Source organism: Anastrepha ludens, chromosome 2, assembly GCF_028408465.1.
Source record: "Anastrepha ludens isolate Willacy chromosome 2, idAnaLude1.1, whole genome shotgun sequence".
Classification (NCBI taxonomy): domain Eukaryota; kingdom Metazoa; phylum Arthropoda; class Insecta; order Diptera; family Tephritidae; genus Anastrepha; species Anastrepha ludens.
In genome coordinates this window covers 23,171,793-23,183,897 of record NC_071498.1, presented here as the reverse complement: position 1 = coordinate 23,183,897, position 12,105 = coordinate 23,171,793, and the positions used below count along the sequence as shown (strand labels likewise).

Genomic DNA, 12,105 nt, shown 5'->3' with positions numbered 1-12,105 from the left:
TGCTATCACCTTTAATAGACTTGCTGCATGGGGAAAAGATGTTTAATGGTGTGGCCAATATTAGACCGTTAGCCGGCTCTCAGGGATGTTGACACAACCGGCCGTTGACGTAGCAGGAGCTACGAATCGGTTTGTTTACGAAAAAAATAAGAATGTGTTAGTGGTATACGAAAAAATTAACACAATGTCACTTCGTTGCCATCTGAACAACTACTGATTGGACGAGTGTGTGAATGTATGCGAAATGATCGACCAGAATTCGACTGACGAATCACTCCCGTGACGTGGATTCTATTTTTTATTTGCTGTTTGATGAAAAAAAAACAATGAAATTTAAGAAAAACACTTTCCTGCGTATCATTTTTCTACTTCTCTTGTATTTTAATGTTCAATCAAAAAATTAGTTTTCATATAATTTAGGAAATCAGTTAAAAGTAAATATTTTTTTTCAATATTTTAAATTGTTACGTCAAGTGAGAAAAAAGCAGGATGGACGATAATGATCCGACTTTAAAATTTTGGACTGAATTCACCTGCGCCTATCCATATTCACAAAAGATGTGTAACGGTTTCTCAAAATTATTCCGTTTCATTTTCGACAACCATTTAGACTCTGTGGGCACATTCGACGCAATGTTGTTGTCTTCCTTTGTGCTCATTTTCCTGACATTTTTGGTCGTATCTATGCTGACGATATTCGAAAAAGATCAAAAGGTAGATAAAACTTATATGTATCTTTCACAATACTTCAATACTAATGGAAACAATGCAAAGTCATTGCAGCAAATAAAAGAAAAAGTTAGACATTCAACCGCGGTCATTGCACAGCTCGCGTCCACTTTATGGGCCATAAGAGAAACGAAATTTAGAAGCATTACTCCGGAGGGATATAGAAGAATAAAACAAAATAAGGATGCTATAATGACTCTGCAAAATCCGCCGCAGTCGTTGGAGTTAAACAAGCCCAAGGAACCACCAGAAAAACCGAAAGGGACAAAGAAGTCTGTTAGAGGATTTAGGCAATTCCCATCGCAAATGAAGAGTCCGCAATATCCTATTCTGAAGCGGGTAAAGCTTGCTCAACAGCAAAAGGCTAGTAGCCTCTCCAGTGTACAAAATAAGAAATCAAAAAATTTGCGGGCTGTAGCCAGCGCTGCTTCGCTCAAAAAAAAAATTTCGAATGAAGCAACTCCAAGATCTATTGGCGAGGCAGCTGAAACTCGAATCTGTGGTCCAACAAAAGTGGTTAAGAAAGCTCAATTTGGAGACACCGCATAAAGAGACAAAGCTACTCTATATGTATATTTGAACGTGTGTAAATATAAATATATGTATTAAATTAAAAATTAATAAAACTGATGTGTCGGCACATACATGGGAATAAATTAAATATCAACTACTTTATGAGTTTCTAGCTTTACTCCGGTCCGCTTCGCCAGCCCACACAATTTTTTGGAGCTTTAATTATTGAGAATTAAAGTGATGCGACCACTCTAGCCATTCCGAAGCGTCTAGGTTCGAAACCTCGGGCATGGAATACCAAACGATAGAAAGAATTTTTTCTAATAGCGGTCACTCCTCAGTAGTCAATGGCAAACCTCCGAGTATATTTCTGCCTTGAAAAAGCTCTTCTTGAAAACCCATCTGCCTTTCGGGGGCGGCATAAACCTGTAGGTCCTCCATTTACGGAAAAGCATTAAGACGCATAATAACAAGAGGCCTTGACCAAACATCCAACAGGGGGCTTAGTGCCAATTATGTAATATTTACCGTTTTTCCATCCAGTGCGCAAATAAATATGTAGAATACTCCGTTTTCCAATTCTTGAGTACGCAACATGCGAAAGGCTGTCCTTGTTTCATTAATTGCCATCGCAAAAACCAGACCCACAGCAAACTGGAATTTCATTAAATTGCACGTCACCCCAGTTGGCATCAGAGGAATAGGTGATTAACAGGGTGGTGGTAGCGTCGTATTGTCTTATGTACTAAAGTTTTTAACGGATAAATAAATGTTTACAGGACTCGAAATTCTTCTTCTTCTTGATTGGCGCGATAACCGCTGAAGCGCTTTGGCCGACTTTGAAAAAACGAGTTCCTTTCTCGTGCTAACCGGCGCCAGTTGGAAACACCAAGTAAAGCCAAGTCCTCCTCCATCTAATCTTTCCAACGCAGTGGGGGCCTTCCTCTTCATCTGCTACCACCAGCTGGTACCACATCGAATACTTTCAGAGCCGGAGCGTTTGTATCCATTCGGACGACATGACCCAGCCAGCGTAGCCGCTGGATCTTTATTCGCTGCACTATGTCTATGTTGTTCATTTGTGGAGCAACATCAAGACGCACGCCACAAATACGAGGAGGGGATCGCCTAAACACCTAACAAAAGTGCACGCGACAATTATTTATTTGTTTTTATGTCTATGTCGTCGTAAAGCTTATACAGCTCATTGTTCCATCGCTCATGATACTCGTCGTCGCTAAAGTGCAAAGGATCAAAAATCTTGCGGAGAATATTTCTCTCAAACACTTCAAGGGACGCTTCATCGGTTGATATTATCGTTAAAACTTCTGTGCTATACAATAGGACGCGCTGGATGAGAGACTTAAAAACTGTTAGTTTTGTTCGTCGAGGCAGGAGTATACTTCTCAATTGCCTACTTGGTCCAAAGTAGCACTTGTTCACAAGAGAGATTCTCCGTGGGACTTCAAGGCTGACGTTATTATCAGTGCTAATGCTGGTTCCTAGATAAACAAAGTCTCTTACAACCTCAAAATCATAACTGTCAACAGTGACATGGGTGCTGATTTGCGAGTGCGCCGACTGTTTATTTAATGACCTCCCCCAATGAAAAACAAAACAAAGAATCGGATGAGCACTCCAAATGACAGCCAATTATTTTTTAACTACATGAAAATTCATAGTATGACTTGTACGATACCTAAATGTATTTCTAGTTTCGTTTAAAGTTTACGACATTGAACAATGCGACACTTGCGGCGCTGATGGACGCCCCAATAGATTTCTTTTCCACTTAAGTAACTTCTGATTGCCTATGGTTACAGATACTTGAGGTATATTTATATACTAATTTTCATAATAAACTAATAAATGTTGATTAGTTTACAATTTTACGCAAACGTTCGAAAATTTGTCTATCATTTGCACCATTCTTGGATTTCTCCCATTTTATTGTTTCGCCAGAGAAATTCTCAGGGCGCAATCTTCTACTCTATTACACAATTATACAATTAATAATCATACAACAATAAAATAAGAAATAAAAATAAAAGTAATACATATAAAATTATTACGTCAAATTCACTAAGAGCGGGACAGCGGATTGGATTGTCCCACCTTCTGTATTCTCTTCACCGTGGCCGCTTGTCATCATAGTCGTTAAAACGTTTGCTACGTTCGCCTAAAACAGGGCTAGCATTCGGGTTTGTTGTTCGTTCTGAAACAATTATTTAGCAATCACAAAAAAAAATTCTTCTTCTTCTTAATTGGCGCGATAACCGCTTACGCGATTTTGGCCGAGCTTAACAAAGCGCGCCAGTCGTTTCTTTCTCGTGCTAACCGGCGCCAGTTGGACACACCAAGTGAAGCCAAGTCCTTCTCCACCTGATCTTTCCAACGCAGAGGAGGCCTTCCTCTTCCTCTGCTACCACCAGCTGGTACCGCATCGAATACTTTCAAAGCCGGAGCGTTTGTATCCATTCGGACGACATGACCCAGCCAACGAAGCCGCTGGATCTTTATTCGCTGCGCTATGTCTATGTCGCCGTAAAGCTCATACAGCTCATCGTTCCATCGCCTGCGATATTCGCCGTTGCCAACGTGCAAAGGTCCAAAAATCTTACGCAGAATCTTTCTCTCGAACACTCCAAGCGTCGCTTCATCGGATGTTGTCATCGTCCACGCTTCTGCGCCATACGTTAGGACGGGCATGATGAGAGTCTTGTAGAGTGTTAGTTTTGTTCGTCGAGAGAGGACTTTACTGCTCAGTTGCCTACTTAGTCCAAAGTAGCACTTGTTGGCAAGAGAGATTCTACGTTGGATTTCAAGGCTGACATTGTTATCGGTGTTAATGCTGGTTCCTAAATAAACGAAGTCTTTTACAACCTCGAAATTATAACTGTCTACAGTGACGTGAGTGCCGATACGCGAGTGCGCCGACTGTTTGTTTGAAGACAGGAGGTACTTCGTTTTGTCCTCGTTCACCACCAAACCCATTCGCTTTGCCTCTTTATCCAGTTTGGAGAAGGCAGAACTAACAGCGCGGTTGTTAAGGCCGATGATATCAATATCATCGGCATACGCCAACAATTGTACGCTCTTATAAAATATTGTGCCTGAGCGATTAAGTTCTGCGGCTCGTACGATGCTCTCCAACATCAGGTTAAAGAAGTCACACGACAGCGAGTCACCCTGTCTGAAACCTCGTTTGGTATCAAACGGCTCGGAGAGGTCCTTCCCAATTCTGACGGCGCTGCTGGTGTTGAGCAACGTCATCTTACATAGCCGTATTAGTTTTGCGGGGATACCAAATTCAGACATAGCGGCATACAGGTAACTCCTTTCCGTACTGTCGAATGCAGCTTTGAAGTCGACGAAAAGATGGTGTGTGTCGATTCTCCTTTCATGGGTCTTTTCCAAGATTTGGCGTATTGTGAATATTTGGTCGATGGTAGACTTTCCAGGTCTGAAGCCACACTGATAAGGTCCAATCAGTTGGTTGACGGTGGGCTTCAGCCTTTCACACAATACGCTCGCTAGAACCTTATAGGCGATATTTAGAAGACTAATCCCGCGGTAATTGGCACAAATTGCAGGATCGCCCTTCTTATGGATTGGGCAGAGCACACTTAAATTCCAATCGGCAGGCATGCTTTCATCCGACCATATTTTGCATAGGAGCTGATGCATGCACCTTACCAGCTCCTCGCCGCCATATTTGAATAGCTCAGCCGGCAGTCCGTCGGCGCCCGCGGCTTTGTTGTTCTTTAGCCGTGATATTGCTATTCTCACCTCGTCATGGTCGGGTAACGGAACGATAATTCCGTCGTCAACGATTGGGGTATCGGGATCTTCACTTTCTCTATGACATGCGCAGCTGTCACTGTTTAACAGGTTCGAGAAGTGTTCCCTCCATAATTTAAGATTGCTCATTGCTAATTTAAGATTGCACAAAAAAAAATTGCACTCGTAAAATAAAGGGTGTTTTTTTAGAGGTTGGGTTTTCAAGTTGGCACTACTTTTTTCGTAGATGGTCTTTTTGACAGCTGTCACTTGATTTATGCTCAGTTTAGTTTGCCATTTCATAATGAATAGACTTACACCTGAACAACGTTTGCAAATCGTGCAAATTTGGGCCCAAAACGAGATGGCCACCGATCCCGATTTTCACAAGAAAATTTTGTTCAGCGATGAAGCTCACTTTTGGTTGAATGGGTATGCCAGTAAGCAAAATTGTCACATTTGGAGTGAACATAATCCACAAGCCATTGCTGAGACGCCGTTACATCCTCAAAAAGTCACTGTTTGGTGTGCTCTATGGGCAGAGGGAATCATTGGTCCATATTTCTTTAAAAATGAAGCCGGCCATAATGTTACAGTCAATGGAGAGCGCTATAGAGCCATGATTAATGACTTTTTCGTGCCTGAATTGGACGATGTTGATGTGGGCGACCTTTGGTTCCAACAAGACGGCGCTACATGCCATACAGCCAACGCAACAATCGATTTATTAAAGGAAACTTTTGGTGAGTGCATTATCTCGCGCCGTGGACCTGTGGCGTGGCCTCCAAGATCGTGCGATATAACACCGCTGGACTATTTCTTGTGGGGCTATGTGAAGTCGCTTGTCTACGCAGATAAGTCCGAGACGATTGACGTCTTGGAAGAGAATATTCGGCGCGTTATTGCTGACATACGACCCCAATTGCTGCAAAAAGTGGTCGAAAATTGGGCCTCTCGGCTGGAATTTATTCGAGCCAGCCGCGGCGGCCACTTGCCCGAAATCATTTTTAAAACATAATGGCAAACCCTTATCTTTATAATAAAGCTAAATTCTTGGCCATAACATTAAATTATATACGTTTTATTTCATCTTGAAAACCTAACCTCTAAAAAAAAACACCCTTTACAATACTTACATAATTCACAAAATTTAAGCTAGACCAGCTGCTTCTCATCTTGGCAGTAAAGCCTATGTGCACATATTAACACCAAAAACACTCATCCAAATCACCGAAATATTCATAGTATAAGAAGCCTTAGCGATTCACACATACTGTGACAATTGAAGGAAGAAGAGTGTTTAAAAACGGTAGTTTTACCAGTTCAATTTTAGAATCCAAAATCATTGCAATACAAATGTGTAAAGTATTTTTTTTTTTTGATATCCTTAAGCAACAATGTATACATTTATAGTTGGGGCGTACATCCTTTGTTAGGTGGTTTTTTATGAGAAACTTTTTCATGGCAGAGATGCTTGTCATTGCGTGCCTAGGGGAGACCGCCGTTTGAAAAAACCTTTTTTCAGTATTTGAAATTGCATGTTCATGATAGGTTTCAAGCCCACCTGTATATGCACACATACTCGTACATGCACAGACTACACAGACCACATCAATACGTACATCATTCATACATACATATGTACGCACATCACCACAGGTTAATTTTTGCTAACTTTTTAGTGCAATTTTAAACTCCCGCATTCATTTTGAGCTCAGCTTTGCTTTTTGCCTAAAAAGAGTTTGTTTACCAGAAGTGGATTCGGGTTTTACATGCAAAATGCAACGCGGCCACAAGTCCAGTCCTAAACAGGTTTGGAATTTTTTTTTTTTTAAGTTGCAAGTCACTTTGCGATGGCCTTGACGAAAATGTTATCTTTTTATAGCCTGTTCGGGTTAATAAGGAGTGTAAAATGGCAAATCGTAGAAATCTTTTCAAAAATAAATTTGAAAATACTGCATTTTATTGGAAGTATGTATGCATACGTACATACATATTATATACATACACATGTGTATGGATGTACATACAGTTGTACAGATGTAAAAATAACCAATGCTTAGCGAAAAAACTTGCGCCAAAATTTACTTCCGCAAATAAATACAATATAATTGTGCTAAACATTTATTTAATTAATTTTATATACGAATTCAAGCCAAAGCATTAATATCTCTAAAATAATAAAATGGTAAATTACTATTCTTAATTACCTTTAGTGATTGTGTGGGCATATGTACCAAGATGTGTATGTAAGTAAGTACTTAGCAGTGTTACCAAAACTTTCAACGCGATTGGCTAAATAAGACAATTGGCCAAAACCGCATTATATAATTTTAATTAAATAAAAATATGCTACAAACTTTCAACTTTTTAACTTGAACTTGTAGAATTTCTGAGTATGCAATTTTGCAGCGACTGAATTTCATCAAGGCGAATTTATACAATAGCAATGTAAACAATGAAATATTATATGTAAACAAATCATACATTTTTGACATAAGTATCCTAGGCGAATTAATCAGCTGTTCTACTGATATCACCTTTTATAGATACGCCTTGAATTTCATGTTTTTATAAGTTTCATGTCACTATGAAATATCGTTGACTTTTAATAAAATTTTTTCGGTGAATCGTGAAAGCCTTTTCTTGCACACAAATTATAAGTTCGAACTTTTTTATATGGAAGTAAAAGCCTGGCAGCATAGAAAACAAAAAAAAAAATCAACGCTTTTGTAAACACTAAAAAAATTTTAAAAATTACAGATAAAAAGTAGAAAGGTTTGATGAAATTTGGACCAATTTTGAAAAATATATTACACAATTTTAAACTTTGCATTATATGGTTTTTGTTGTAATATAAACTATATTTTTATACAAAAACCGTGTTGTGTTTATAATTTAGCCACAGGGTGTAGGAGTACGAATTTATAGTGGTTAGGGAAAATTCAAGGTGGCGCAAAATTAATCGCACTGACGGAAAGTTTAGACAAAGTTATTACAAATATTGTCGTACGGCAATCATATTTGACACTTGTGAAAAAGCTAGCTTTAGTGTACAAGGAGACAGGCAATGGTCGCGTAAAGGTCAAAGTAAAAATTCTCACCTCTCAAAATCATTTTTTGTTAAGTAAAAAAGTTATTCAAAAACAAAATTCGATGATTAATTTTGCGCCACCTTGGAGAATTTGTTTAATGATATTCAAAATATTTAACTTTCGGGGTTGTCTAAGACCAGGGCTAGCCATGCATAACTTATATAAGACCTGCTTCTGGCCACTACGTTCTATGCTGACGTGAAATGACCTACAACCGCTCCTTTTATTTTTACAGCATACAAAAAAGAAATAAATTTAGACAGACAAGCAATGGGGCGCGTTAAGGTCAAAATAAAAATTTCTATGCCATAAAGTCATTCGTTTTGATATTTCGTAAAAACAGTGATTCCAAAAAAAACAAAAACAAAAAAAAAAAAACAATGCGCCACTATGTATATACTGCATTATTTAACATAAATTGACCAACGTTTTTCTTTCCATTGATTACTAAATAGTGCAGTAAATTCGGCCAAAAAAGCTAATTGTGCCTTTCATGTCGGATTCCAATTTTATTTTTTGCTTTCAATGAAACACATCATCGTGAACTTAAAATCTAATTTTCGGAACGTGGGGTGGTGTACCCGGGTACCATAATTTGAAAATTAAGGGCTGTACTACTTCAAACTTATTTGATAAAAATGTGTCTTTAAAACTTTCATTTAACGCTTTTTTTAACGAACATTTTGACCTATTCATATTTAAAGGTTTCTTTCTAACTTGAGGAGTTTTTTAGGACCTCAAAGAGAAACAATAACAAATAAATTTTCACTCATTTTTGTTAATTATTTTAATTTATCATTTTTGCTCAAATTTAAACTTGACCTAAACGTTTATATAATTTGACTTATAAGATAGATCTTCAGCGCTGAAGTGGTGTGGAAAGAGTCGAAGCAATACATCGCTTAATTTTCAATTTTTCATTCATTTTTGCCTGCGATAGAAATCACCTTATAATAGGTTTTGTCTGTTCAAATGAAATATGGAGTATTAAAATGGCTTATATGTATAAGTTAATATAATAGTTGAGACCCACAATAAATTATCAACAACATGCGCACACATCCACAAACAATTTTCCTCACATAAAAGCTACAACACAACCCGAAAAACTAGTCGGGGAAAAGTAGGCTTTGATAGTGATATGTAACAAGAAAACCTGAAAAGCTGGTTGGGAAAAAGTTTAAGCACGTGACAGTTTTCAAATAAATTCAGAAAAATTAATGTAGAGAAATTCAGAAAAAATGTACATACTATGTGGGGAACAAAAAGTTTGAATAAATGTGAATTCAACAATTAAAAAGTGGTTTTATTTATTAACTTGAAAATCAAATCACAAATACAAGAAGATCAAGGATTTGACTTGATATTGACTTCTATTTTTCACTACTTTTTAACCAACTTTTAACTTGGAAATATAGTACAAATTTCCGGAATGCTGGTGATGATTTTTTCAGAAGTTAAAAGTTCAGAAGTTCAGCTATTCTCTAACGCTAGAGCTCAATTTACTGCGCCAAAAAACACATTTTTCTGCTCTCAAAAGCTTGTTAGGTAAATTTTAGGTGAACTGAAATTAATTAAGGCGATGAAATTAAAAAAGCCATCCGACCTAAAAAAGTGAAAAAAAATTATGGATTCTTACTTCTTTACAGGAGTTTCTTATGCAACTAGAAAACTACGATAATTGATGAGTTGAGTAAACAAAAAGAGTTAAAAGGCACTTTAAACTTAGGATTAGTTTATCAGTTTGGTTAATAAAGTTCACTTAATCGGCTAGATGAGAAAGAGGCCCAAAGCTAAATAAAAATCTTCAGTACCGGTAATCAGCATCCATTTGTACAATTGGAAAATTATGGATATTCAAATTAAATGAGTACGAGAAAGGCGGAAGCAAAATGGGCTAATCATATCTATATTTTCTGCAACACAGTTAACAGCGAAGCTGGCAACCCTAGTATTCAGTATAAGAAGGCAATTACTTTTATTGTTTTTAAAATCTTTAAGAATATTAACCACTTAATTAATTAATTCTGAGTCAGTTACACCACATATTTATTTACATACATACGTATAGCATGTAAAGTGTGTACTCGTATCTACTTTGCTGTCATGTGAGAGCACTGTTGTGCTTGGCTGAAACAAAGAAATATTAACTTATCGAAATGTACTCAGTGGATACGCTCGCAAACCGGCTAAGTTTCACTTTCATTTTATATACATGCCAAGGCAAGGAGTAATCATCTTAACCAGTTTCTTTGTCACATTTTCAACTTGTTTATATTTTGCACATGCCCATATGCATGTATGTGTGTGCTCATATTGTGAATCCCATTAACACATTTCTTCTGCATCCTTAACATTTTTGGTCTGCTGTAAATACACATATTCACACACATCTGCAATATAAAAAATGACACCATCCTAAAAGCAAACTACTTATGCACTTTTTATTTCTCAGTGAATGAACACATGCATTCATATATGTAGGTATATGCAAGTGCGTATATATGCAACTGCGATGCCATTTAAGGTAACTTACACGTGTACTAAAGTGCACTATTACCAAAATCTTTTACAAAGTTCTTTATAATGTCGTCATTATCTATTATTTTACTGCTTAGATTTAGGTTTTCCATTATAAAAATTTCTACTCATTCCTTATATGTACATATGTACATGCATATGTATACATCAGTAAGGATATTTATTTTCGTAACATATTTAGCGTATTTTCAGTACATAAACCATTTTAGATAACTTGCGAATTAACTTAATCGACCGAACAAATTTCAATCTCACTTCCTTTAGTTTTAGCATCATAATAAATTAAAAAAGTTTAAGATTTTGCTGGTGCATTTTAGCGAATTAGTGAAATCGATTAAGGTCACAGGCTTGACATCATTAATATAATACGTTTCGCCCGTTACGCCAATATACATATGAGACCGATAGCTGAGTAAATTGTGTATCTTTGCATGGAGAACAATGCATTTCCCATACATTCGCTGCCGAAATGTATTTGCAGCCAATCAAAAATAGTTGGTTTGTTTACAGCAACGCTTTCATTGCATGGTTTGCCGCAACGGACGAAAACCTTTCATTGGCAGGTCTAAAGGTGTGTATTTAATCAGCGAAAGCGAATTAGACTGGTGGAAAAAAAACCTAGAAGGACAAAGAAGCATTCTTCACACTGTTAACTTCGGAAATTGGATTATGAGTTGGCAATGGTGAGGGATTCGTGAAATGCTCCGCAAAGAGATTTTCCAGAATGCTTGTCTAAATTAAGGACTGTTGAGGAATACTGCAGAAGTCGTAATTAATTGCGGTACGCTTTCAGGTAGAAAAATATCTCAATTCTGACGTTACTGAACTTCATACATCAGGCCTTGCCATAGTGCAATTTGCTATGTAGCCTCAGGCAAATGCTTAGGTAATTTCTTTATTTTCAGGCAAGTTTTAGGTAATAGTAAATATATAAAGCTCTCTCAGTAGTTTACAAGGCTCCCATCGCATGGCGCATTAGTTTGGACGATGACAATATTCGTTAAGGCGTCTCTTGGATTGTTTGAGAAAAGATTCTGTGGAAGATTTTTGGGTTGGTAACGGTGAGTATTGTAGGCGATGGAACAATGAGATGTACGAGTGTGCGCTTTGTGACGACATAGACAAAGTGCAACGAAAAAAGATCCAGCGGCTTCGTTGGCTGGATCATGTTGTCCGAACGAATACAAACGCTCCGGCTCTGAAAGTATTCGATGCTTTACCAGCTGGTGGTAACAGAGAAAAGGAGAACCCCCTCTGCGTTGATAAGATGAGGTGCAGATGGACTTGGCTTCACTTGGTGTGTTCAACTGGCACCGGTTAGCATGAGAAATAAGCTTTGTTAAACTTGCCCAAATCGCTAAATAATAATAATCAGATGGTGCCCAATTAAATGAGCCCGACCCTTGGACCATAATGAGAGACCGCGCCAGGAATAAGTGAAACTGAA

At 37.7% G+C, this 12,105-nt stretch overlaps 1 protein-coding gene across 2 annotated transcripts; it reads left to right on the top strand.

Moving 5' to 3' along the window:
* The first annotated feature begins 385 nt into the window (after window positions 1-385).
* On the top strand, window positions 386-1,384 carry LOC128856815 (uncharacterized). 2 transcript variants are annotated; one of them, XM_054092181.1, is made up of 2 exons: window positions 386-714; window positions 784-1,384. In XM_054092181.1, the coding sequence occupies exons 1-2, from the start codon at window positions 490-492 to the stop codon at window positions 1,276-1,278; spliced, it is 720 nt and encodes a 239-aa protein (XP_053948156.1). In that variant the 5' UTR covers window positions 386-489; the 3' UTR covers window positions 1,279-1,384. The 2 variants fall into 2 exon arrangements, with proteins under 2 accessions (XP_053948156.1, XP_053948147.1); XM_054092172.1 differs by having other exon boundaries at window positions 387-714; window positions 775-1,384.
* Window positions 1,385-12,105: the final 10,721 nt, after the last annotated feature.

What these genes read in the sequence shown, in the direction of transcription:
- LOC128856815 (XM_054092172.1), top strand. Translation starts at nt 490, where the DNA reads ATGGACGATAATGATCCGACTTTAAAATTTTGGACTGAATTCACCTGC. An exon ending in TATTCGAAAAAGATCAAAAG is followed by an intron (nt 715 to 774) that starts GTAGATAAAACT and finishes AACAATGCAAAG; the next exon opens with TCATTGCAGCAAATAAAAGA.